The sequence below is a fragment of the Ornithorhynchus anatinus genome, chromosome 13 (genome assembly GCF_004115215.2).
Source record: "Ornithorhynchus anatinus isolate Pmale09 chromosome 13, mOrnAna1.pri.v4, whole genome shotgun sequence".
Lineage (NCBI taxonomy): Eukaryota > Metazoa > Chordata > Mammalia > Monotremata > Ornithorhynchidae > Ornithorhynchus > Ornithorhynchus anatinus.
Window position 1 is genome coordinate 21875354 of NC_041740.1, and position 27133 is coordinate 21902486.

The window sequence follows — 27133 nt, forward strand, 5'->3', positions numbered from 1 at the left end:
TCCTCTTTCGGGTTTTCTCCTATCTCTCTGGCCACTCATTCTCAGCCTCCTCCTCTTCCTTCCCCCCGGCTAATGGTGAGGGTCCCCTCAAGGTTCCGTTCTGGGTCCCCTTCTCTTCTCCATTTACACCCACACCCTTGAAGAACTCATTTGTTCCCTTGGCTTCCACTACCACTCGATGTAGCTGATTCCCAAATCTACATCTCCAGCCCTGATGTTTTTCCCTCTCCGCAGTCCCTTATTTCTTCCTGCCTTCTCTACTCTACATCTACATCTCTAAATCTCTACTTAGTTGTCCTTCCATTACTTCAAACTTAAGTAACCCCAGACAGAACTCATCATCTCCGGATACAGCACGGGCCTGGGAGTCAGAAGGTCATAGGTTCTAATCCCGGCTCCGCCACTTGTCTGTTGTGTGACCTTAGTCAAGTCACTTTACTTCTCTGGGACTCAGTTACCTCATCTGTAAAATGCGGATTGAGACTGTGAGCCCCATGTGGGACAGGGACCGTGCCCAACCCAATTTGCTTGTATCCATCCCAGTGCTCTGTAGAGTAACTGGCATATAGTGAGCGTTTAACAAATGCCAAAATTATTAAATTACTATTCTTCCCCAAACCCCGTACTCCCACCGATTTCCCCCTCACCCACCACTGAGATTGAGCGGCCAGAGAGGTAATAACAATAATCATCGTCGTGGTATTTGTTAAGCGCTTACTATGTGCCAGGCACCGACCTAAGCGCTGGGTCAGACACACAGTCCCGTTCCCATGTGGGCCTCACAGTCTCAATACCCATTTTACAGATGAGGTAACTGAGGCACAAAGAAGCACAGTGACTGGCCCAAGGTCACATCACACAGCAGACAAGTAGCAGAGCATGACCTTCTGACTTTCAGGCCCATGCTCCGTCCACTATACCATGAGGAAGGGAAAGTGCCGGTCAAGTCAGGTTGGATAATTTATCTAGGAGAAGAGGGTGGCCGACAGCGTCAAAGGCAGCTGAGCAGCGAGGGAGGGTTAGGTTGGAGTAGAAGGAGCTCATTTGTGACTTTTGATAGCTCCACCATCCTCTCTTACTCACAAGCTCATAACCTCGGCATTATCCTCTCACTCATTCTACCCTCATATTCAATCTGTCACCAAATCCTGTTGGTTCCACTTTCACAGCATCACTAACATTTGCCCTTTCCCCTCCATCCAAACAGTTACCATGTTCATCCAAGCATTTATCCTATCCCCTTAGAAGCACTGTGGCTCGGTGGGAAGAGCTCCAAGAGGCCTTCCCTGACTTAGCTCTCATTTCCTCTTCTCCTAATCCCTCCTGTGCCGCCCTTGCGCTTGGATTTCCTCTCTGTATTCACCACCTCCCTCAGCCCCCCAACACTTACATACATCTCCGTAATCTGTGTATTTATATTAACGCCTGTCTCCCCGTCTAGATTGTTCGCTCGTTGTGGGCGGGACGCTTGCCCACTCTGTTACGTTGTACTCCCCCACGTGCTTAGTTTGGTGTTCTGCACGGAGTAAGCGCTCAATAAATTTGCCATTGTTCTTGTCTGGCTGTCTCCCCCCATTAGACTGTAAGCCCGTCAAATGGCAGGGACTGTCTCTATCTGTTGCCGACTTGTTCATTCCAAGCGCTTAGTACAGTGCTCTGCACATAGTAAGCGCTCAATAAATACTATTGATTGAATGAATGAATGAATAAATATGATTGCTTGATTGATTAATCATCCTTCCCAGCTTTCTCTCAAGAGCTTTCCCACCTCTCTTCAAAGTCATTATGGAAGCAGCGTGGCTCAGTGGAAAAAGCTTGGGAGTCAGAGGTCATGGGTTCAAATCCCGGCTCCGCCACTTGGCAGCGGTGAGACCGTGGGCAAGTCACTTCACTTCTCTGTGCCTCGGTTACCTCATCTGTAAATTGGGGATTAAGACTGTGAGCCTCACGTGGGACAACCTGATTACCCTGTATCTACCCCAGTGCTTAGAACAGTCTCTGCACATAGTAAGCGCTTAACAAATACCAACATTATTATTACTCCTTAAGCAGTTACTATGTGCCAAGGACTCTTCTCAGCACTGGGGTTGAACCACACAGGGCTTAGAGTCTTAACCCCTATTTTATAGGTGGGGTAACTGAGGCCTGGAGAAGTTAAATGACTTGCCCAGGGTCACCCAGCAGACATGTGGCAGAATCAGGATTAGACCCCAGGTCCAAAATCTAGCCCCTCTACCTGGACCTCTCACCCCCATCCCTTTGCACCTTATTCAAACACTTGTTCCATGGCTGCCATCTTTAACGGCCTCCCTCCTTGACCACCATTTTTAAGTGTTCCCTCTCCAGTGATTCCTTCCCCCCTACTTTCAAACACACCCACCGATATTCTATCCTAAAAATCCCTCCCTTGACCCCCTTGGACCCTTCAGTTATCTCCCCATCATGCTCCTACCATTCTTGTCCAAACATCTTAAACAACTTGTTTATACTCACTGTCTCCACTTTCTCTCCGCCTACTCCCTCTTGGCCACCCTGCAATCTGGCTTCTACCCGCTCCTCTCCACTAAAACTACAACAGTAACAGCCTTCTTGCCAAATCTAAACGACTCTACTCCTTCATAATTCTCCTAGAAATCTAAAGGACTCTACTCCTTCATAATTCTCCTAGACCTCTCGAATTCCTTTTCTACTCTGGACCACTCCCTTCTCCTGGAAACAGGATTAAACTTTGGTTTCTCTGACATTGCCCTCCCTGATTATCCTCCTCCTGCCTCCAACGCCTTGCGCATGCTCTCCCCACGGCTTGCGACTGTGGAAGCAGGGAAGCAGCGTGGTCTTGTAGACAGAGTCCGGGCCCGGGAGTCGGAAGGACCTGAGTTCTATTCCCGGCTCCACCATTTGCCTGCTGGGGGACCTTGAGGAAGTCATTTCACTTCTCTTTGCCTCAGTTACCTCATCTGAAAAATGGGGGTTAAGACTGTGAAAAATGGGACCGGAACTGTGTCTAACCCGATTACCTTGAATCTACCCCAGCGCTTAATACAGTACCTGACACATAGTAAGCACTAATCAAATACCATTATTTTTATTATTATCATTAACTATTTTCCATCCCTAATTCAAGAGACCTCAGCTCTCTTCTCCTCCAAAGCCCTCCTAAAATCCCTCATCCCTGACTGATTATCCACATCCCAAGTCATAGCAAACCATGTCACTTCTTGGTAAAATAACAATCACAGCGACAGCTGCAGTAACAGTTAGTCACGGGTTCAGCCACAACCGCAGCCGGCTGTAGTTACAGTCACAGCCACAATTAATCAACGGTACTGTCGCATCCTGGCTCCTCTCTCTTCCCCATTTGTTACTCTGGCTTTCCCTAGGCATTCTCAGAGTATTGGTTCACAGAGGGTCAATCCCCTATGCGGTAACCAGGTCCCTGCTCTCTGCTGAACGCACAGAGACGGGGAAACTGAGACTTGTCCCCGAATTGGCCCTTTGCAGCAGGGAGCCAGTAAAATGAACTTTCTGCATTTCTAGAAATCACCTGCCTGGATGTCTTCGCTAGCCAGAGGAGCCTTCTCTGGCCCAGTCTATGGCCCAGCTTTCTTCTTTTCCCTCTTCGTGGTGATAGTCCAATAGGAAGCCCATACCCTCAGGATCACATTTGGCCTGTTCCTCAGCATCTCACCTGCTTCCACTCCTTTGCTCCCACACACTCTGGATTCTCCCCACCCCGCCACCACCTCCCCTTCCCCAGGATTTCAGCTGCCTTTCTCCTCCACTTCCTCTGCACAGGCACTTCCCCTTTCTCCAACTTTCCTAGCACACAGGTTTTTCTGTCCTCCCCCAAGTACCTGGTCCTGTGAACCCCAGGCGAGACTGTCACCAGCCAGACCCCTAGCCTTCCCCTCTGCCACATACTCGTCAGATTGAGCCGGCTAGCTCCTTTATATTTCCCAAAATACACATCCTCTCCCTCTAACCCGAGAGGACCTGGGTGCTTCTTTTCCCCTCTATTCCCCTTTCCACCAGCTCATCCTCCTCACCCAACAAGCCTGGGTTTCTCGGGGTGGGCTACCGTGCCTCATCCAGGATCTGCCCCCTCTCCAGTACCTGCCAGGGCTTACCGGAACACTGTTATTCCGGCGAGAAGGCCCAATCCTAAGGGAAGACCTACCTGGAGGTAGTCAAAGCTGCAGTTCCGGTGGTGCTCCAAGCTGAGGATCCCAAATGCAAAAGTAATCAGGAGACCAGGCTTGGCTATCACAACCCAGATACAGTCCCTGTTTGAAGGGTAAGTGTTCGGGTATCCTGGGGAGCTGATTGATCCATAGGAGCCTGACAGCATTCCACCACATTCTGGAAGACAAAAAACCAAAATCGCGGTACCTCTTTATCACGTGGGAGTTTGCAGAGGTTCACGCAGCCAGCTGGCTGAAGGAAGGTTCCTGTTTTTGGAGTTCTGGGAGGGATAGCTACCATTTATCACTCTGAACAGCATTTTGGCATCCCTAGACCAGGCTTCCAGGAGTCTCTTAGACTAGTGGCTGTCAAATTCTACTTTGCACAACAGTCGGTCTTGACCAAGGAAGTGGCCTCTGGAAAACCTGTTCCACTGGGAGAAACCTTTTCTTCATCCTAGACCTTTTCCCTTCCCACTCCTGGCTCTTCCTTTCTTCCAAGGTGTCCTGACTTTGTCTCACTCATGAAGAAGAGTCATCCTCTTCCTCGTCTCCCCAGTCCACTTTTGCATCAGTTTACCTCTTTTCTGAACCCTATGCCATTCACCTCTATGACCCATTACAACTTCTCTTTCCCATCATCTACGATTAAGGAAACAGAGTTACCTAGAGGAAAGAGCACAGTCCTAGGAGCCGGAGGACCTGGGTTCAAATCTCAGCTCCACCACTTGCCTGCTGTGTAACCTGGGGTAAGTCAGTGAACTCATCTGGGCTTTAGTTTCCTCCTGTCTTTTACCTCGCCGACAATGGTCAAACGTCACTGCCCCCCCCCATGACCCTTCAATCCCCCCACTCCAGTCAGCCCATCCCAGTCGTCCCCTCCCACCACTTCCCCATCCCACTCTCCCAGACTCACTGGGAAAGGGGAAGGAGTGGGCTTCCTTCTCACTCCCCAGTGCTGCTTTTGCCACATTCCATTCCCCCATCTCTCTCTCTTCCTTCAAAATCCATATCATCGACCTTTACCACCTACTCCAGTTACTAGCCACAGTCATCTACCACTCCCAGGTTCCTTCTCCAACTTTGGGAACCATTTCCATCCCTTTCTCACATTCTTTCTCTCTTTCTCCACCCCTACACTGATTCTGGAGGACTTCAGTATCCATGGGGATGTCCCTGATGACTCTTCCATTACCTGCTTCCTATCACTTCTCAATTCCACTAACCTCCTGCCCCACTCCAATTCACCCACTGACCAATTAGGATAATCACCTGATCTCATCTCTACCCTCACCAACACTGAAATAATAATAATGATAATAATAATAATAATGTTGGTATTTGTTAAGTGCTTACTATGTGCAGAGCACTGTTCTATGCGCTGGGGTAGATACAGAGTCATCAGGTTGTCCCAAGTGAGGCTCACAGTTAATGCCCAATTTACAGAAGTTAATGCCCAATTTACAGATGAGGTCACTGAGGCCCAGAGAAGTTAAGTGACTTGCCCAAGGTCACACGACTGCCAAGTGGCAGAGCCAGGATTCGAAGCCATGACCTCTGACTCCCAAGCCTGGGCTCTTTCCACTGAGCCACGCTGTTTCTCTGTCCTCTGTCTCATCGTAACCTCCTCACCTGTCTTGTCTCCCACTCACTCCTTCCTGCAAACTGTCTTGTACCCCCACAGAGATCTCCAATAATTTGCCCCTTAATGGGCATCCCATCCCTGAACAAAATCGATGCCCTCAATACCACCCTCTCTACTAAATTCAACTTACTCAGTCCCCTATTCTTTCTCCGATCTCATACCGCTAACCCACGGCCTGGATCGCCTCCGCAGTTCACTTCCTTCACTCCTGTGCATGAGCCACAGAGCACTGCTGGCAGAAATCCAGCTATCAGGCTGACCTTGTCCAACACAAAGTCATCCTTGCCTGCTTTAATTCTTCCCTCTCCTCCCCCCGGCAACGTTATTTCTCAGTCCTTATTGACTCTCATGTCCGTTACCCTCACCGGTTGTTTCAGATATTTAATTGTCCTCAAAACTCCCAGTCTCCTTGTCCCCCTAAATTTTGCCCCTAATAACTTGGCCATGTACTTTCTTGAGAAAATTGAAACCATCAATTTTCCATCAACCATCAACCTAAAAATCTCCCCTGCTCCTCACCAGTCCCTCCTTCCTCCTGCATCTCCCCTGCCCCTCTCCAGCCTCTCCTTCCTCCTGCCCCTTCTTCAACTCTCCAATCTTCCCTAGCAATATCTCAAGGGGCGATCTCCTGCCTCTTCTCAAATTCCACTCCCTCCAGCCCCATCCCTTCACGTCTTATCGAAACCCTTGCTTCCGCTCTTCATCTCTCCCTGACCATCATCTTAAACTGCTCACTCTCCAATCAGTCAATCAGTGGCGTTTGTTGAGTGCTTACTAATGGCTTGGGAGAGTGTTATACAACAGAATAGCAGATATGTTTCCTGCCCATAACCAGTTCTTCCCCACTCTATTCGAACGTGCTCATGTATCCCCATCCTAAAACTTACTCTCCCTTGACTCCATGAATCCCTCCAGTTATCACCCCATCTCCCTTCTACCATTCCTCTCCAAACTCCTTGAGGGAGTTATCTACACCTTCTGCCTCCACCTCGTCTCATCCAATTCTCTCCTTTGCTCCTTTCACTCCACCGAAACAGCCCTCTCGAAGGTCACCAAAGATCTCCTTCTTGCCAAATCCAAGTGGCTCCACTCTATCCTATGTAATCGTCACACAGGAGCTTTTCAAACATTCACAAGCACCCAAGGGTCCACAGTCCATCTCTCCCAGGAGTCCTTTAAGGCCCCAGTTCCTTGGTCCCTTAAAAGCTCCATATGTCCTTTTCCAACACTTAACTGGTGTAAGAACAGGACTCTCCCAGCCCATCTAATCTGAAAGAAACTATCCGTTCTGCTCTTAGGCTAATTCCACTTTCTGTTACACTCACCTGGACGCCGACTTTCCCATCTCACAGTAAACCCTCCTGCTGACACGGAATGGTCCGAGTGGAACAGGAAATACAGGGTGCTGTGGCTACTGAACAGCTCCGCTGGAGGATTGGAGCCACAGAACTTCCCCAGTGGATACGCTGAAGAGGAATCGCCATCATGAATTTGGAGATAGTCATATTGACAGTGTCTACTCGCCTCTAGCTGGAAAAATGGGAAAGTGATCCGCAGAACCTAGGGGAATAAAAGCAGAAACGAGCAAGAAGTCAATCAGTCGATCATATTTATTGAGCACTTACTGTGTTCAGAGCACTGTACTAAGCAGCTGGGAGAGTACGATATAATAGAGTGGTACACACATTCCCTGCCAACAACGAGGTTCCAGTCTAGAGGGACATTTCAGATCCATGCTGAAATCTTTCAGCGACCTCATTCTAGCCAGGAGCTGTGTTCATATTGGGTCAGGAGTATGTCTGTGACCCCCATGGGTACAAGGCAACCCTGCTGGCTCCGCAAAAGGGGAAAACTGTCCCCTAAGGATGGGGTGGAAGCAGAAAAATATCGAAAGTGGTGGAGTGAGTGAAGACAGTGGAGCAGAAACAAGCAACAGGGAGGCGCAAATCACGGGCCGAGTGGCTTTACCGTGACATCTTGATCCATTCTAGGAAGTCTGGATGTACAGTCTCTCACGACCTACCAATCACAGTGGTCTGTAACCACTTCCAACCATCCTGGAATGTTTGGCCTTTCCCTCTGGATGGTTTGTCCACTTGGCTTATCAGTGGGTGTCAGAGATGGGGGCGGACCAGTCGTAAAGGTTCATATTCCCATATCTGTAACACCAACATCTCAAACCCCAAGTGTCCCCAGAGACAAATAGCAAGTCCACTCCTTCTGGGTCCATAAAGTCAGCTTCACTCAACTCTCCCACCTGGCCCTAAGCCACAAAATAGATAAGGAGTCAGTTGGTGGAATAGGGAGTCAGTTGGTGGAGAGCTTTGAAGCGGATGATCAATTTTTACCGTGGAGGTGGTGGCTGGAATTGGGATTTAAAAATAGATCTAGTAATTTGGAAGCAGATATCTTTTGTTTTGAGCCCTGAATAATAACGTTTGTATTTGTTAAGGGCTTACTATGTGCAGAGCACTGTTCTAAGCGCTGGGGGAGATACAGGGTAATCAGGTTGTCCCACCTGAGGCTCACAGTTAATCCCCATTTTACAGATGAGGTAACTGAGGCACAGAGAAGTTAAGTGACTTGCCCACAGTCACACAGTTGACAAGTGGCAGAGCTGGGATTTGAATCCATGATCTCTGACTCCCAAGCTGGTGCTCCTTCCACTGAGCCTCATGTGGGACAAGCTGAAGGGTGACAAAACAGGAGGAAAGGGGGAAGCCCCAAGGCTGTTTGAAACACAGCTCTCGGTTGATAATATAATAGTAATTATGGTATTTGTTAAGTGCTTACTATGTGCCAAGCACTGTTCTAAGTGCTGGTGTAGATACAAGGTCATCAGGTTGTCCGACGTGGGGCTCAAAGTCTTCATCCCCATTTTCCAGATGAGGCACAGAGAAGTGAAGTGACTTGCCCCAAGTCACACAGCCGACAAGTGGCGGAGCCGGGCTTAGAACCCATGACCTCTCACTCCCAAGCCCATGCTCTTTCCACTGAGCCACGCTGCTTCGCTGATGAAATGAGAGCCTTGCACTTGGCTAATGGTTAATGGCAGCCCATCTTTCCCCTCCCACCTGGGACCCATCAGACCAGGGGCTCCCAAGAGAAAAATTAAAGGCTCACTTCCATGCTCAAGGGTGACACTCTGATCAGTAGACTGATCCGGGACAGAGAGGGGCGGCTGCATGTCCCTGGTTCCCCTGGATCTCAAAGCCCAGCGCCTACACTCACCTTGTCCACTTCGGTTCGCAGAACCCAGGAACAGGTGATGTTATGGTCATACTCCTCAGCCCCAGGGTTGTTTGGGTAGCTGAAAGTCCCGTTCATCCCAGACAGCGACCCCCCACAAGCTGTCAGAGGGAAACATAATGTCGGTCATTTTCCAGATCTTCCCAGTGGAGCGTCTCCAAGCCGCCTCTGACCCAGAGTCTGAACAGAATTGGTCTGAAGCGCAGAACGGATTGTTCTCAGCCCTCAGCCCAGCCCCAGGAAGAACACCAACGGACGTTCCTCCAAGATACCAATATCCACCAAAGCTCTGGTTGCCAACGTAGGCCTGGCCAGCCAGAGTGACCTACTTGGATGGAAAATTATTGCCTGGCTTGACTCGTTTTGACTTCCCCCAGAGGTAATAGTAATAATAATAATGTTGGTATTTGTTAAGCGCTTACTATGTGCAGAGCACTGTTCTAAGCGCTGGGATAGATACCGGGTAATCAGGTTGTCCCATATGGAGCTCACAGTCTTTGTCCCCATTTTACAGAAGAGGGGACTGAGGCCCAGAGAAGTGAAGTGACTTGTCCACAGTCACACAGCTGACAAGTGGCAGAGCTGGGATTCGAACTCATGACCTCTGACTCCCAAGCCCGGGCTCTTTCCACTGAGCCACGCTGAATGCTGACTAGTTGGAGAGAACAGGGAGGATCTGGCAGTGGTTGTGTAGGAAGACCAGAGGGATTTGGGAGTATATTGAACGTGAGAGTTGAACGATAGTGAAGAATTAAGGCTGACCCTGAAGTTGGCGGGCTTCAGGGAGAGGGAGGATGACGACGTCGTCATTTGAGATAGGAAAGTTAGGGGAAGGAGGGAGTACGGGGGGAGGATGAAGAGTTCTGTTTTAGACATGTTGAGTAAGAGAGGCTCACTGGTCATTCAAGTAGAGATGTCTAGGAGGTAAGAGGAGATGCAGGTTTGAAGGTCAGAAGAGAGGTCGGGGTTAGAGAGATAGATGTAGGAGTCACCCCCATTGAGTTGATTGGTAGTTGAAGCCACATGAATAGATGAGCTCCCCAAAAGGGTGAGCGTAAAGCGAGAAGAGTCCGGGGCCCAGAACAGAGCCTTGGGAGGATGCCCACGGTACAGAGAAGAAATGCAGAGGAGGAGCCTGAGAAGGAAACTGAGAAGTAGCAGAAAGAGAGGTAGGAGGAGAATCAGTTTACCGCTGCGTCAGCAAAACCGAGAACTGATAGCGTTTCCACGGTGTCAAAAGCACCGAGAGATCAGTTGGATTATAGCCCTTAGAGCATTCTAAAAGAGGTCATTGGTGACCTTGGAGAGAGCAGTTCCAGTGGAGCGAAGGGGTCAGAAGTCAGACAGCAAAGGGTCAAGAAGAGAATTGGAGGAGATAAATTTAAGGCAGGGGGTGTAAAGGAGATTTTCTGGGAGTTTGGTGAAGCATGGGAGCAGGGAGATGGAGCAACAGTAGGGAGGGGCCCTGGGGTGGCCAAAGGGATTTTTTAAAGTAGGGTCAATTTGCCTGTGTTTGAAGACAGAGAAGAAACCGCTGGAGAGCGAGAGAGAGGTTGAAAGTGGCAGTGAGGGGAAGGAAAAGATTAGGAGCAAGTTATTTTAGGAACTGGAGAGGGGATAGGGTCAGGTAGCAAGGGTGAATTTGGAGAAGAGGTAGGAGCTGTACTCTTGGAAGAGAGCTGGAAATCGGGAGAAGGATGAGAAGCAGGAATAGAGCACTGAGGGGTTGATAGGGAGATGTGGGGAAGCTGGTACCTTATGGCTTCAAATTTACTAGTAGTAATAGCAGAAACAGCAGCAGTAATAAGATTTAAATGCTTAGGATAGGCAGACCACTGTACTACGTAACGGAAGAGCGTACGATTTGTTACCAAAGTAGTTGGTGAGGTTATCTGAGTCAGAGAGGGAGGTAGAGAAATCACCAGATAATGTAAAGTCACGTTATGTGAGTTACTGAGACTATGGAAATTAGGGGCAAAGATTTCAGGGGGTATCAAGCATTTCATAATTATTTAAGACATAATATAGTGTTTAGCACAAAGTACTTCATAAATACAATCTTAATCATTTAAGAACAGTACATATTTAAAATGGATAATATTATATGTCTAATTCTCTCTGTATAAATATATATATTCCATTATTATGATTTTCCTCTCCACTTCTTTCCTCCTTCTTTTACTCTTTCCTCTTTCTCCTCTCTCCCCTTCTCCTTTTTTTTCTTTCTCATTTCTTTATTCTTGTCCCCTCAAAGCCCCACCCCCACTGCCCCACCCCCAGATGCTCCACACTCCATTTTGCCCTATGCTCTAACTGAGCATTCCTTTGTGTAGGTTTCCCTTGTGTGACTGTGTGGGTGAATGTGTGTGTGTATAACTCCATTGTGCGTTTGATTAATTTAAGTCATTCTATCCTGCTGTCTATGGCCTGTCTCTTTCTCCGGCTTTCTCTTGAAGTCTGGGTGAGAAACCAGACATGCTTGTTTCCCTCCCTCCCACTGCATTCCCTGCTTCTCTGCACAGCAGGCATATCTCAAAATTGAAGGAAGCTTTTGTTTAGCCCAGTGTAAAGACTTCCTCCTGGAGATTGAAGCCTACTTTCTTAAGGAGGGGAAGGGAAAAAGAGAAATGGCTTTGTTAAAGGAGTCCCCACATTACTCAAAAAATGGGAGCGTTCACATCAGCTCTACGTTGCTAAAACCATGCTGGTTGAGGAGGAGAAGGAGGAGGAAGTAGGAGAAGAGGATGGAGCGTAACTAACAACTCTGTTAGATTATACTCTCTCGTGCACTCTGCAAATAGTGAGTGCTCAATAAATACCGCTGGTCGATTGAGGAAGAAAAGGAGGTGAAAGGATGAGGAGCAGGAGGGAGAGAAAGAGGAGGAGGAAAAGGAGAATGAGGAGGAGGAGAAGGAGGAATAATAATAATAATAATGTTGGTATTTGTTAAGCGCTTATTATGTGCCGAGCACTGTTCTAAGCGCTGGGGTAGACACAGGGGAATCAGGATGTCCCACGTGGGGCTCACAGTCTTAATCCCCATTTTACAGATGAGGTAACTGAGGCACAGAGAAGTTAAGTGACTTGCCACAGTCACCCAGCTGATAAGTGGCAGAGCTGGGATTCAAAGGAGAAGAAGGAGGAGGTTGGTTTTAGAGAAGTGTAGTGTGAGGCTTGGGTTGTAGAAGATCAGTTAAGTGCGGGGGGAAGGAGCTGATTGAGTGTTTTAAAGCTGATGGTAAGCAGTTTCTGTTTGATGTGGGGGTGGAGGGGTAACCATTGGAGGTTTTGAGTAGTGACAAGATTTAGACTTAACGATCTTTCAGAAAAATGATCTGGGCCGCCAAGAGAATTATGAAGAAGTATGGAGGGGAGGGATAGGAGGCAGGGAAGTCACGGCAGAAGAAGAGAAGGAGGAGGAGGAGCTAAATTGAACTCGGGTTTCCTTAGGAAAGAAAGAGCTGATGGCCGTGACAATCACAAATTTCTGTCTCTAATGCCAAACTAAGGCCCTCCACCTAGCTTCCCCTTGCCCCCTGACACCTAGTCCTCTAAAGGCAGAACTTCCCTGTTGAGGGTGATCAGGCTATAGAAACGGCAGGATGGTGCGAAGCAGAGAGGCTAGCCTAGCTCCACAGGAAAGGGGCTTTCATCTGTCCTCATTCCATCTGAATTGTAGGTCATTCTTGCAATGGGGGAACCCCCAAACGGGACAGATGGTCCGGTGGGCACTCCTTTAGAGTGCTGGAGTTTCAAGCATCTAGTCAAGGCCTGCCTAGGACGGCGCTCCTGATTACAGACGGCCTCCACCGCTAAGCCCTGTGTCGTTGCAGGAGGCTGGAACAGTTGGGACACCAACCACGCCTTCAGACCACTTCATTCCAGTCTGAAGAGCTCCCAGAAAGCTCTCTGAAGAGGCTGATCCACCTGGGGTGGGCGGCACAGTGGTACCTTGCTGAGGAGTCTCACATCGAGGTCCAGTCCAAGAGTTGGTACATTCACAGGTGTATCCACCAATCCCATCGGTACAACTTCCCCCATGCAGACAGGGGCTGCTCAGACACTCGTTGATGTTTTCTGTGCAGTTGGGGCCGCCCCAGCCCGAGTTGCACGTACACTGGTAGCCAGATGCTGTTGCCTAAAGGGTACAAACCAAACAGAAGTCTGACAACCAAAGGCCCCACCAGCCACAGTGGCGGGCAGTGGGTTTCAGCGGAGTCGACTGGAATGACTGACCTGGGATGGAAATGGCCAAAGACAAGCACCCGGACGCCATTCAGCCAGACAGGACAGACGTCAGGGGCCCAGTTGTGTACAGGCTTGCGGGATGATTCCCCAACTAGGCCTTTCCCTAGTTAAGCCAGCCGCCCCTTTCGGCCCAACCGAGGCAATTGAATCCCCTGAGGATCCCTTTAGCCCGCCCTGACCAGGCTGCTTTAGCTCCGACACTCGGGTAAGCCCTGTTATTAATGAGCTTAGAATCCTGAAATTGCATCCACGCCGCACTGTTACCTGGAAACAAAATCCCCGGTCACCTTTTTGTGAACCCAGAAGAGCAGGGTACTTACAGTACACTGCCCATGGACACAAGGGTGGCTTTCACAAATGGTGCTGAGAGGGACACAACCGTTTGCTCCATATCCATCTCCTGTATATCCCGGTCGGCAGACACAAATAGGCCTGACACCTGTTGGTTCCATAGGAAGGAAAAATTAGTGAATATACTCACTGCTGGTATCTGATAGGGTCATTTAGTTATGCTAATACTTTGGCTTTGCGCTGTGCTCTCCTCTGAAAGTCTTTTTTTCATAGATCATAAGCAAGAATGATTCCTCTTAAAGTTGTGGGAATTCAAATCTGGATTGGAGAAAAAACTGAATTGAAAAAAATTCATCTTTAAAATTCACTTTTATTACAGGATTGTGGGTTAGTGGCTACCTGTTATCTCATTATATTTTGTCTGTCTAGGTGTGTGAATGTTTGGGCCCCTAAGAGCCTGGAAACCTGTCTAATTTTCATCCATGTGCTTTCCCAGTGACGAATACTATGCTTTGCACATAGTCGGTGCTTAATAAATAATATTACTACTTCTAAAAGCTAAAGTTTAGCTGGTGTCTGAATCGGCCTGTTTCTCTCCCTGTTTGTCTCTTTAATTGAATCTGTGCCAGCTGGAGGTTCAGTAAGGGTCTTCAGTATAGCTCTTAACTGAATATTTCATGCAATTTGTACCCGTCTATGGTTTTGTAAACTACGGTGCTGATCAAACAATACTTTCATTAAATCATGGCCTCTTTTTCCTTGGTAGAATTGGAGAAAGCTAAAGGAGAAAATGGGACTAAAATTATCAGAAATTATGGATGAATGGGATAGTACAGTATAAGACAGTTTCAATTAATGAGGTCTGACTAAAAAGTTTACTGATTTCTTACTCTCACTCTGCAGTGGAGCAAAGGGAACTAAAAATCCAAGTGATGGATTACAGGATCAAATGTACCTTGCCAGTTTTTCATGATTGATTGATGATAGAATGAAACAAGTTTATCATGGGCTTTAAGGAATTCTATCAAAGAATGTTTCAGCAACTCAGTAAGGTAGCGTATTTTGACACTGATACCGAGTTCTGAGGTCGGTTTAGAGGTAAAAACTATTCATATTTTTATCATTATTATTAATAATAACATTCACTGTAGGTGTTAAAAACATTATGCCAAGCACCGTCAGAAGAGCCAGAGAAAGGGACTTTACTACTTTAAACTGTCTTTTTCAGAATCTAGTGGAAGAGGCCCAAGCCTGTAAATCATGCGACTTAACCCTGAATTCCACCTCTGCCACTTGTCAGCTGTGTACCTCAGTTTCCTTATCTAATAATAATGATAACTGTGTTATTTGTTAAGCACTTACTTTGTGCTAAGCAACGTACTATGTGCTGAGGCAGATGCCTGGTAATCAGATTGGACATCATCCCTGTCCCATATGGGGCTCACGGTCTAAATAGGAGGGAGAATCATCTGTAAAATGAGGGTAAGATATACGTTCTCCCTTCCTCTTAGACTGTGAGCCTCATATGGGACAAGGACTATATCTGATCTGCTTATATTGTATCTACTCCAGTGCCTAGCACAGTGCTTTACACCTACTGGTATTATTATTTTTGTAGTTGCCCAACCACCGAACACAGCACTCTGAACCTACTAAGCACTCAGTTCAGAGCTCTGCATTCAGAGAAAATATGTATTATCGAATGAGTGAATGAATGAATGCAGACTTCAAGAGGCCCTTTGACAGGAATTGACTAGTACAGAGGACTTCAGTTTCGTAATTTTATCCTCTCTGTCCCTGCCTTTGCTTTCAAATGTTGGTTTCTGCTGCCCTGGGGTTGTGCCGAGGCCTTATCAATTCAGAATCTAACCCAAGTAAACTGAGTTCTGCCAGAAAGTGTTTTTACAGTATGTACATTGGCCAGAACACAATAGCAAAATTAGGGAATGTTCTTCTAGGGACACTTGCCTGTTTGGATGCAGCACGATGAAGTGATAAAGAAAAAATGTGTGGGTGGAACATCAGGTTTGGGATGAGTGCTACAAGGTTGATTTTTTGTAATGCAGGATTCTTCGAAGATGCAATTCCCCCAGATGCATTCATAGAGAAATGGGGGTGCAGAAGGCTGAAGCATGCTTTGCAAAAAGCACTTAACACTTACAAATACCATGAATACCACACCGCTGTCTCCATTTCCTCTCCTCCAATTCTCTCCTTAACCTCCTCCACTCCGGTTTCCACTCCCTTCACTACCCAGAAATTGCCCTCATAAAGATCATCAGTGATCCCTTCCTTGCCAAATCCAAGAGCCTCCTCGACCTCCCGGCGGTCTTCGATACTGTCGACCACCCCCGTCTCCTGGAAACGTTATCCAACCTTGGTTTCACTGACACCGTCCTCTCCTGGTTCTCCTATCTCTGGCGGCTCATTCTCAGGCTCTTTCGTGGGCTCCTCCTCTGCCTCCCACCCCGTAAATGTGGGAGTCTCTTAAGATCCAGTTCTGGGTCCCCTTCTAGTCTTCATCTGTACCCGCTGCCTTGGAGTACTTATTCTCTCGCAAGGCTTCAACTACCATCTCTGTGGATGATTCCCAGATCTACATCTCCAATCCTGATCCCTCTCCTCTGCAGTCTCCCATTTCTTCCGGTCTTCAAGACACCTTCATTCGATGTTCCGCCGACACCTCAAACTTGACCTCCGAAGGCTGTGCCTTCCGATGGCTGTGCCTTCTGATGACTGTCATCAGAAGGCACAGCCTGAGAGCGTAAATCGGTCTTCGAGGCTCTGATTAAAAGCCACACCATTCCAGAGGTGAAACGTGATCCTGAATTACCTGGACTGGGGAAACACAAAGCATCTGGATGGCAGCCTCCGTTCTGCTCCGAGCAGATAATCTCTGGGGTGCATTCCTTCCCATCGCCCTGGTAACCTGGTCATTTATGGCAAAATAAGGTCAGGAGTGAGAGAAGAACATTCACAGCGAAAATGCCAGACGTTCAGGGCCGGCAGAGCCGATTCCCATTTATAGCTCTGTAGACCAGGAAAAGCAGTCTTCCCTTCCCCTCCCCGCCCTGCACCGGTGCCTGGCCTGTTAATGACAGGTCTTGTCTAAACAGTGGCCTTCTTTACTTTAGCGAACAAGGAAACCTTTAACAATAGCTTAGTCCCTTAAGACTCTCAGGTCTATAGTTCCCGGAGCGTCCTGCAGACTATGGCTTCCTGCTAGCTCTTGTGGGGCAGGGTCCTGTCTCATCGGACTTGCAGCACTTAGCAGATTGAGTAGCCCAATATAAGTGCTTGACAAATAGCGAAACAATCTGTCAGGCTGCCGGGTTCACTTGTATTTTACCCTTTGCTCTCTGAACTCGCTCTCGGCCACAGGGAGCTATAAGCAGAGAAAACTTGCCACTTAAAGAAAAATTGGGCCCAGGGTTTTAGGGAAGGGCAGCACCTGAGTCTAAGGCAAAGATGGGCTTCGGGGATCACGGAGGAAGCGTCTAAACTGAGGGCTAGAGAAGCGCACGAATCGTCATCGTCGTCGAACCTCAGCCCCACGGCGCTTTGCCGGATCGGATCTCCCTTGTCAGCACGCAGACCTGGGCAGGTAGGGTGCGGGAGGAGACTCACCTGGGGGACAAGGGCCGCAGAGGTAAGATCCGGCTGTGTTGGTGCACTGGACCTTGGGGGCCGTGGAGCAGCCGCCATTCGCTATCTCACATTCGTTCACATCATGGCAGACGTGACCGTTCCCTTGCCAGCCTGTAATAACAAGTACAAAGCTTTTCCAGGGCCCTGGCCGACGGGTGCCTGCCTTTCCCACCTAGCTGTGAGGAAGGGGCAGGGGTGTGCTGGGAGATTTAAAAATGCACCCCTTTGGTGCATGAGAAAAAGGCAGGTCAGACAGGCACCGCCTTGGGGAGAGTTGAATTATCCATTCATTCACTCATTCAATTGTATTTATCGAGCACTTACTGTGTGCAGAGCACTGTACTAAGCGTTAGGGAGAGTACAGCACAACAATACAGATGCATTCCCTGCTCATACCGAGCTTACAACCTGGGGGGGCGGGGCGGAGAAATATGTTAATACAAATAAAGAAATTATAGGCATGTACATAGTGCTGTGGGACTGGGATGGGGGAAGAAAAAGGAAGCAAGTCAGGGCGATGCAGAAGGGAATGGGAGGAGAGGAAAGAGGGGATTAGGCAGGGAAAGCCTCTTGGAGGAGACGTGCCTTCAATAAGCCTTTGAAGGGAGGGAGAGTAATTGTTTGTCGGATTTGAGGAGGGAAAGCATTCTAGGCCAGAGGCAGGACGTGGGTGAGGGGTCGACGGTGAGATGGATGAGATGGAGGTACCCTGAGAAGGTTAGCGTTAGCGGAGCGAAGTGCGTGGGCTGGGTTACAGTAAGAGAGTAGAGAGGGGAGGTAGGAGGGGGCAAGGCGATGAAGTGCTTTAAAGCCAACGGTGAGGGGGTTTTGGTTTGCTGCAGAGGTGGATGGGCAACCCCTTGAGTTTTGGGAGGATTTACCTCAGGCCCTTTGACTTTGATAGGCAAAAGAAGCATTTCCAAGATGTTAGGGGGCAGAGTAAGGGAGTGATCCTACAGGTCAGTTTGGGCGGGACAATCTCAAAAAGTCAGGTTTTCTGGGCATGCAATCTAGGGTGGAACATATCATCGGACACCAAGTATTTCAGTCCTTGGGCCAGCCCCACCTGTGACCTCCTCTCTGGGCAAATATTTCTGGGAGATGTCATTTTCAATTGGACTGCAAACATTCTCTGAGTAATACTCAGAATTCATCTTGTTGCCCTTCAAGTGTACCTGGGACTTGGGGCCTGAAGTGCAAAATTGCCTTTGAGCATCAGTTTGACTGGGTTACATTTATTCTTCCCACACATCTCCCAGAAACGCTCACACCCCCCACCCCCTGAACCTCCACGGGGCATGTGCCGGCCAGATTGGAGACGGCCCCAGCCTCACGCATCCCAGTCTGACGCCCGGTGGAGAGCCAGCCGGGAGTAATCCAACTTCTCCGAGGTGCCTAGTGTTTGCAGATGATTGAAAAATGCAGATGTCGGGATGAAAGACTGTCCCAATCCAAGACCCTGCTGGGCCGCATGTCCTCGGGGGGAAGGGTGCCAGTCAGCTTGGTGACGCTTGCGTCTGCACAGAGGGGAGGTGGGGTGAGCCCTACCTGCCGGGCAGGGTCCGCAGTAGAACGACCCAAAGGTGTTGTGACACTGAACTGGAGGGTTCTGGGAGCAGGGAGGACTCGGCAGGCTGCACTCGTCGACGTCAGCTGTGCAGGCGGAGCTGCCGGGGGGCACGGCCCACCCGGGGGCACAAACACAACGGTATTTTGGCTGCAGGGGGAGAACGGGCCGAGTTAGACCAATGGGGTCGACAGTCAGGGGTCCCGAAATCCCAGGATCAGCTTTCGAGACTGCTGGGTTCGGGGGTCTCTTCCGTGAGCTCACTGAGCCCCTCCTTGGTTCTCTGTGTCCCATATGGTTAAGTGTCATACACAACATACTCTGCGACCCCACAGAGAAGAAACATCTGGGTTTCTGGAGGACCGGGAGCCTATTATTTGCTCAAGAAATTCTGGGAAAAGAGTCCAACCATCAGGAACTCTGAGTCAATGTAATTAAAGCTAATCAACTCTGCCTGAGGTCCACTTAGCGGGAACACCCTCCAGAGCCAACGTAACCTCCTCTGGCAACCGGTTTTGGCCTGGTGCTGCTGAGCCAGGGAAGCTGGGCCAGGTCACCTCCTGCTCCTTGGTGATGAGTGCAGCATAGAAAGCAGAAGGGGAAACATTTCCGGGCCCAGGAATTGTTTAATGCGCCCCCGCTGCCTTCAGCTCTAGGTTGAAGGAGACTTTTTTTTCCAGAAAACCCAGAGGCCCCTTCCCATGTTGCTTTGCTTACATTTGCAAAAAGACCCAGTGAAGAAGTTTGTGATCCCACAGCCTGGTTTCCCTGGACACTAGAAGAGAGCAGCAGCAACATTGAGGGCAAAGGCCAAGCTCGGGCCAGGGGACCATTTCCTGGGCCCCAAACTAACTTTATTTCGGGGGATGTTGGCTGCAGAGGTGCAGATGGAGGAACTGACCCCTGGTAGTCCAATTTGGGTCTAAAAACTGAATAGGAATTAGGGGGTCTCGGTTATCCACTCCAGTGATACAGGGAGAATCATCAATCAGTCAGTGGTATCTTTAGACTGTGAGGCCCCCAGGGGACAGGGACTAAATCTAATTCCCACCTGCATATTCTCTCCAGTGTCTAGTACAGTGTTCTGCATACAGTAAGTCTGTAGTAAATGCTATAAGCACTACTATTTATTGAGTGCTTACTGTGTGCAGAGCTCTGTACTAAGCCCTTGGAACTCTACAACGGAGTTGGTAGAGATGATCCCTCCCCTCAAGGAGCTTACCAACTAGAAGAGTCAGTATTTCCACCCAGAGCCATGCCAATTCCATGCTCTTTTCTGGAAGGGACTCCAATTTCCTACGCATCCCTTCCGGGTGGAATTCTTCCCGGGCCCTGAGAGGAGCTACTAGTCCCTTCAGACTTGGACGAGCCGGTGACCCCCTGCTGCCCCTCCAGGTTTCCCAAATTTGAGGAATTGGACTTGGTCACTCAAGTGCCTGGCCAAGATCTGGGTCCTGTTCTACCGCAAAGCCCTCCACCCACTTCCTCTACCTTACGGATTGGTTTTCTTCTCCCACCTTCTTCTAAGCACCTGCACTATGAGCCGAGAAGAGCAGAACAGAGTTAGTATTTATTAGCCCTGGCTTTAAGGAGCTTACAATCTAATGAGAGAAACAGACTCTTAAATAAAGATTGCAAGATCCTAGAGAGCAGGGTCCACGTCTATTTTATTATACTCACTGAGTGACTGACATAAGCGCTCTGCATACCGTAGGTGCTCAGTAAATGCGATTGAATGAATGTATCGATGTGAGATGATTAAGAGTGGGGAGAGGGAGGAGGAGAAGGAGTTGAGTTTGGCGGAGAGGGTGGAGGCGAGGATGAGGATTTGTGCAGCAGGCGAGAGAAGGTTGGGGAGGGAGTCCAAATGGGCACGTTGGCCTGGAATAAAAGTATGGGGGTTAGAGGTCAGAGGTCTCTGTGGGGTTAGAGAATGATTTTGTGGGGAAGGGATGCTTGGGAGAGAAGATAGGTGAGGAGCCTGTAGAGAGAGAGGGGAATTTGAAAGTTGTTGAGGTTAAAATGGAACAATGAGTCCAGCGCTTAATACAGTGCCTGGCACATTATAAGTGCTTAATAGCAGGAAAACATGCAGGCTTATTATAATGAAGACCCCAAGGGTAAAGGAAGGACGTTGAGAAGAAGAGAAAGGGGTCAAAATTCTGCTGAAAATTGGAGGTGGGGGGGAAAGGGGAGGGGTTGGTGGATGCCTGCAACGAATAATTGTAGTTGGGGGTGCAGGCAGATGGGCTACGCTTCAAAGGAAGAGAAAGTGAGAGACGGAGGGGAGTGAATGGTGGAAAGCAGGATTGGGGGTTAGGAACAGGTCTACCACTGCCCATTTTGTTATGGCTCTGGGAGTTTGGGAGGACATGACCCTACCATGGGAGACAGCAAGGTCTCTGTGATGGTGAAGGAGAGGAGGGGCAACTGGATTAGGTGGGGCAGTTTGCCCACAATGGAGTGGAGGGCTCCATGGGGGGATATGAGGTTGGGGGCTAGAAAACAGGTCCAGATGAACACTGGGGTCAGCAGGACTGCAGTCCACGATCCTCTGGATTAAGGGGTTGTCTCCTCCAACTCCCCCAATCACAACCTCCTTCCTGACCCTATCAACATAACAACAATAATAATAATTATGATGGCATTTGTTAAGCGCTTACTATGTGCCAAGCACTCTTCTAAGCACTGGGGTAAATACAAGGTTATCAGGCTGTCCCACGTGAGGCTCAAAGTCTTAATCCTCATTTTCACAGATGAGGTAACTGAGGCACAGAGAAGATAAGTGACTTGCCCAAAGTCACCCAGCTGACAAGTAAGTGGTGGAACCAGGACCCACGACCTCTGACTCCGAAGCCCGTGCTCTTTCCACTAAGCCACACTGCTTCTCCTAATAATATAATAATAATAAATACAATTATAATAATTATGGTATTTATTAAGCACTTATATGTGCCAGACACCGCACTATAAGCTGGAGTGGATACAAGCAAATTGGGTTGGACACAGTCCCTGTCCCGGGCGGGGCTCACCGTCTCGATCCCCATTCTACAGATGTGATAACTGAGGCCCAGAGAAGTAAAGTAACTCGACCTAGGTCACAGAGCAGACAAGGGGCAGAGCTGGGATTAGAACCCACGACTCCCTGACTCCCAGGCCCGTGATCTAGCCACTGTGCCATACTGCTTCAGATGGAGACTCAGCAGTAAGACAGAGGAGCCTGTGTGTCCCAAAGTTCACCCTTGGAAGGTTGGAAGAAGTGTGTTGTTACTTTAATATCCTCCCTGCCTCCACCACCCTCTTCTTCCCACTTAGGGAGGTAGTGAGGAGGAAAGAGGGAAAGGTGGGGGTGGTAATTAATTCAAATAGATGCTAATCACCAGCCCAGACCACCCGCTATTCATCTTAGTACTTAGGAAGGAATGTCCTTGATTCCTTGATCAGAGGCGGTGATTATACGGGTGGCGAATGGAGAGGGGAAAAGTGAGTTTGGTTTTAAGAGGATCTGGGGATTAGGTGAGATGGAAATCTCAACAAGAGTGAATTTGATACAGGTGTGTGGGCGCGAGTTTTTCCCACCGGGGTTCTGTTCCACTGCACTACAGGACGTTGTTATGCTTGTGGAGAGAGGGAGCCCCCCCTACCAGCCCTCTTCTCCTCCCTTGCCCCCTCCACCCCATCAGGTGGATGCTTTCTGGGGAGCAAAACACTGGGCCAAGTGTGAAGAGGGAGGGGGAAGCGAGGTATGCCTCGAAAAACCACTTGGTCACGGTGGGGGTCCCGAGTCCTGCTTCCACAGATTACCATCGCTCCGCATAGTTTAAAGGCTGCCCGGACACAGCCAAAACAAGGCCACCCATAGCTCCCTTCTGTCCCTCCTGCCACTCAGGTTGGTGCCATTCTAATGTTGACGTCACACAGAACTATTCCATCGGCGATGTGGATTACTCGAGGGGCTCCTTTAAATGGTCCAACCCAGGGCCCCGGTTTCAATTAAGTCAGTCGTATTTGAGGGCGAGGGGTGGGGGCTGGGGCAAGGAGTGGGATTGGGTTGGATGGGAGTGACCCGTTGGGATGGACTGCTGGGGTGGGGGGTTTGGAGCCTCAGCGAGAGGAGAGACCGAGGATACGGTGAGCAAAGGCGGGGATTGAGGAGGTCATGGAGAAGTGAGTGACCGCAAATTCCAGTCCCGTGTCCCGAGTGGCCCATCTCAAGCTCAACGTCTCTCTTGGCTCATCCATGTCGAATCCCTTGCCCGTGGCCGTCGCCCTGCCTGGAACTCCCTTCCCTCTCAAATCTGCTAGATCACAGGTCTCCCCGCCTTCAGTGCCTCTTGAAAAGTCACCCCCTTCACACAGCCAATCCAGTACCGCAAGTGGCGTCAACCCGAAAGCTGCCAATAGAGCTTACGGATTCACACCTTTCCTCAGCACTTAACTGAGGAATCAATCAATTGCGCGTGCAATTATTTATTCCATCATTCCGTTCTGACAAACCTGTCCTACTACGCGCTATATTTTCTGCCTACCTGCCCCGTTAGATTGCAAATCAGTTATGAAATTAGGGCAATCAATCCATCATCGGAACTTACTGAGTGCTCAATGAATGCAGAACGCTACACTAAGTGCTTGGGAAAGTACAAGGCAGTGGAATTGATAGAAACCTGAGTTGACAGGTTTACAGGGGGAGAAAGACATCAAAATAAATTAGATAGGGGAAATAGTAGAATATAAGGATGCGTGTGAATATTCGAAACCCTCGCTTCACCCTATGGATCCCTCTAGTTGTTGTCCCATTTCCCTCTTACCATTCTGAGGGTGATCTCAGAGTGGTGATCAGGCGGAGGGCTCAGTCTTCCTGGCTGATGGCACCACACCCAGTATGGCCTAGAGGAAAGACCACGGGTGCAGGAGCCAGAGGACCTGGGTTCCAATCTCGGCTCCTCCACTTGCCTCCTGTGTGACCCTGGCCAAGTCACCCCAGTTTCCTCACTTGGAAAATGGGGATTCAATACCTGTCCTCCCTCCTACTTATACTGTGAGCCTCATATGGGAAGGATCATGTGGGAAGCAGCATGGCGTAGTGGGTAGAGCACAGGCCTGGGAGTCACAAGGTCATGGGTTTTAATCCCGGCTCCGCCACTTGTCTGCTCTGTGGCCTTTGGCAAATCACTTCACCTTTCTGCACCTCAGTTACCTCACCTGTAAAGTAGGGATTGAGGCTGGGAGCCCCCACGTGGGACAGGGACTGGATTCAACCCAATTTGCTTGTATTCACTCAGGTGCTTAATGTAGTACCAGGCACATAGTACGTGCTTAACAAAGACTGTGATCACTATTATTATTATATGTGGGACGGGGACTGTGTCCAACCTGATTAATGTGTATCTACCCCAGTGCTTAGAACAGTACCTGACACATAATAAGCCCTTAACAAATATAGATATTCCTCTCCAAACCCCTTGAGCAAGTTTTCTACATCCTCTACCTCCGCTTCCGCTCCTCTGATTCTCTCCTTGACCCCCCTCCAATTTGGTTTCCCCCTCCACTTCACGGAAACCCTTCTCTCTAAAGTTACCAATGACTTTCGTCTCGCCAAATCTGACGGCCTCTATTCCATCCTAATCCTCCCCGAACGCTTAGCTGTCTTCCGCACTGTGGACCATCTCCTCCTCCTGGAAAAATCCAACCTCGTCTTCACGACCACTGTTCTCTTCTGGTTCTCTGCTCCTTCTCAGCCTCTTTCACGGGATTCTCCTCCATCTCTAACTTGGGGAGTCTCTCTGGGCTCAGTTCTGGGTCCCCTTCTATTCTCCATCTACACTCACTCCCTTCAGTCAATCAATCAGTGGTATTGATTGAGCGGTTACTATATCCAAAGCACTGTACTCAGCACTCAGGAGAGTAAAAGACAACATAATTAGCAGGCTGGCTCCCTGCCCACAACGAACTTACAGTTAAGAGGGATGTAGTTCTCCCTTGGAGAACTTATTCACTCCCAAAGCTTCATCTACCATCTGGACATGGCTGATTCCCAAATTTCCTCTCCAGCCGTGACCTCTCTCCTTCTCCGAGTCTCACGGTTCCTCCTGCCTTCAGGGCATGTTTATTTGGTTGTCCTACACCGACACCTTCAACTTAATATGTCCAAAACACAACTCCTAATCTTCCCACCAAAACACTGATCTCCCCATAACTTTCCCATTACTGTAGAGAACACCAGCATATTCCCTGTCTCACAAGCCTGTCACCTTAGTGTTATCCTCAACTCACATATGTATGCACATATATATATATATATCCATATACGTATGCGTGAATACTTACATATATCTCCTCACGTATTCTTTCTGTCACTAAATCCTGCTGTTTCAATCTTTACAACATTGTTAAAATCTGCCCTTCCCTCTCCATCCGAACTGCTACTCTGCTGATCCTAGTTCTGATCACATCCTGCCTTGATTGCTGCTTGAGCCTCCTTTCTGACTTCCTTCCCTGCTTCCTGTTTGGGGAGAAACACGCCAGGCCATACTTCCCTGTGCTGCCCAGATAATTTCTCTAGATAAACATTCGGTCCACAACTTCCCATTCCTCACAGAAGGTCAGCGATTGCCCCTCCACCTCTTTATCGAACAGAAACTCCTTATTGTTGGCTTGAAAGGATTCAATCAGCTTATTCCTTCCTACCTTGCCTACCTTAGAGAAGCATAATGGCCTAACGGAAAGCCCTGGGGCCTGGGAGTCAGAGGACCTGGCTTCTAATCCAGATCTGCCATCTGCCTGCAGTGTGGCCTTGGACAAGTAACTCATCTTCTCCATGCCTCAGTTGCTTCATCTGCAAAATGGGGATTCAAAGCAATTCTCCCTCCTATTTAGGCCTACTAAGGGACCTAATTATCTTGTATTTACCCCAGTGCTTAGTACAATGCTTGCCACATAGTATGCACTTAATGAAAATTATAGTTATGATTATTATAACTACCTCGCTGATTTCCTACAACAAACCAGGCTGCCCGCTTTATTCCTTCAATACTAACTTACTTATTGTACTTCAATCTCATCTATCTTCCCACCAAGGACGTTTCCACATCCTCCCTCTGTCCTGGAGCTCCCTCCCCTTCTATATCTGACAGATCGCCACTCTTCCTGCCCTCAAAGCCTTATTAAGAGGGCTCTCTCGAATCAGCCCTCTTCTCCCTTACTCCTTCTCCCTTCTCCGTAACTTGGATCTTTTTATTTTTGATATTGACTCCACCCTCAGCCCCCCAGCACTAACGTACGTATCTGTAACTTATTTAATGTCTGTCTCCCCCTCTAGACTGTAAGCTACTTGTGGGCAGGGAACGTGCCTCCCAACTCTGCTTTACTGTTCTATCCCAAGTACTTAGCACAGGGCTCTGCACATAGTAAGCGCTCAAGATTGATTGATCGGTAGGTTCTATAGGGCTTGAGCGATCAAATTGCCTAAAGGGGTACACAGCCAAGTGAATAGGTGATGCAGAGGGGAGGGTGGGGAGGGGAAGTGAGGTCTTAGGGAAGGCTTCTTGGAGATGTGATTTTTAGGAGGGTTTTGAAGGTGGAGGGAGTATTGGATTGACAGATATGAAGGGGGAGGATGTGGGCAAGGGGTCGGTGGCGAGATAGATAAGATTGAGGTACAGAGATAGGTTGGCTTTAAAAGAACAAAGTGTGAAGGCACAGGGATAAATAATGGGGTAAGGGTCAAGATCATTAAATCATACACAGTCCCTGACTCCCAATCTAAGAGGTAGGCAGTGCCTTACCTTCATTTTACAGACGAGGAAACTGAGACCAAGAGTTAAGTGACTTGCCCAAGGTCAGTGCCAGAGCTGGTATTCAGCATTCATTAAATTCCCCAGATTAACCGATTGATTCAAACCCAAGTATCCCGACACCCAGACCCGTGCTCTTTCGACTAGGCCACATAGTTCCCTGAGTGGGACTTCCGCTTTCACTCTACTCTCCATTTTGTGCTGCTGGGCCGACAGTAGGCGTTTAGTAAATTCCACTGATTTTCCAGACGGCAGAACCACCCGCCCCTGGAGCCCAGATGAGAAAAGCAGCTCATTGCGGCCTTCCATCGCCCCTCCACTGACACCTCCAGGTGTCCGCCCGGGACCGACTTACCTCTCCCACATGCTGGGGCGCCAAGTCCTCACAGAAGCCATGCCCACACAGGGCCAGGGATCCCAGCTGGCAGCCGTTGTACGTGGAGGCACACTGGGGCCCATAGTTGTCCGGGAGGCAGGTGCAGCTGTGGGTTACAACCCCCCCCAAAGACCC

General features: G+C 49.0%; 1 protein-coding gene across 2 annotated transcripts in view; it reads right to left on the bottom strand.

Moving 5' to 3' along the window:
• CUBN (cubilin) overlaps nt 1-27133 on the bottom strand; it is a 215101-nt gene that overhangs the window by 177031 nt on the left and 10937 nt on the right. For both annotated transcript variants that reach the window (XM_029077265.2, XM_029077266.1), the window contains exons 7-15: nt 26978-27104; nt 18811-18979; nt 17242-17373; nt 16448-16543; nt 13644-13762; nt 13027-13213; nt 9058-9176; nt 7152-7386; nt 4178-4359 (exon numbers count right to left, since the gene is read on the bottom strand). In XM_029077265.2, coding sequence (XP_028933098.1) covers nt 4178-4359; nt 7152-7386; nt 9058-9176; nt 13027-13213; nt 13644-13762; nt 16448-16543; nt 17242-17373; nt 18811-18979; nt 26978-27104 — 1366 coding nt within the window. The remainder of the gene's footprint in view (nt 1-4177; nt 4360-7151; nt 7387-9057; nt 9177-13026; nt 13214-13643; nt 13763-16447; nt 16544-17241; nt 17374-18810; nt 18980-26977; nt 27105-27133) is intronic.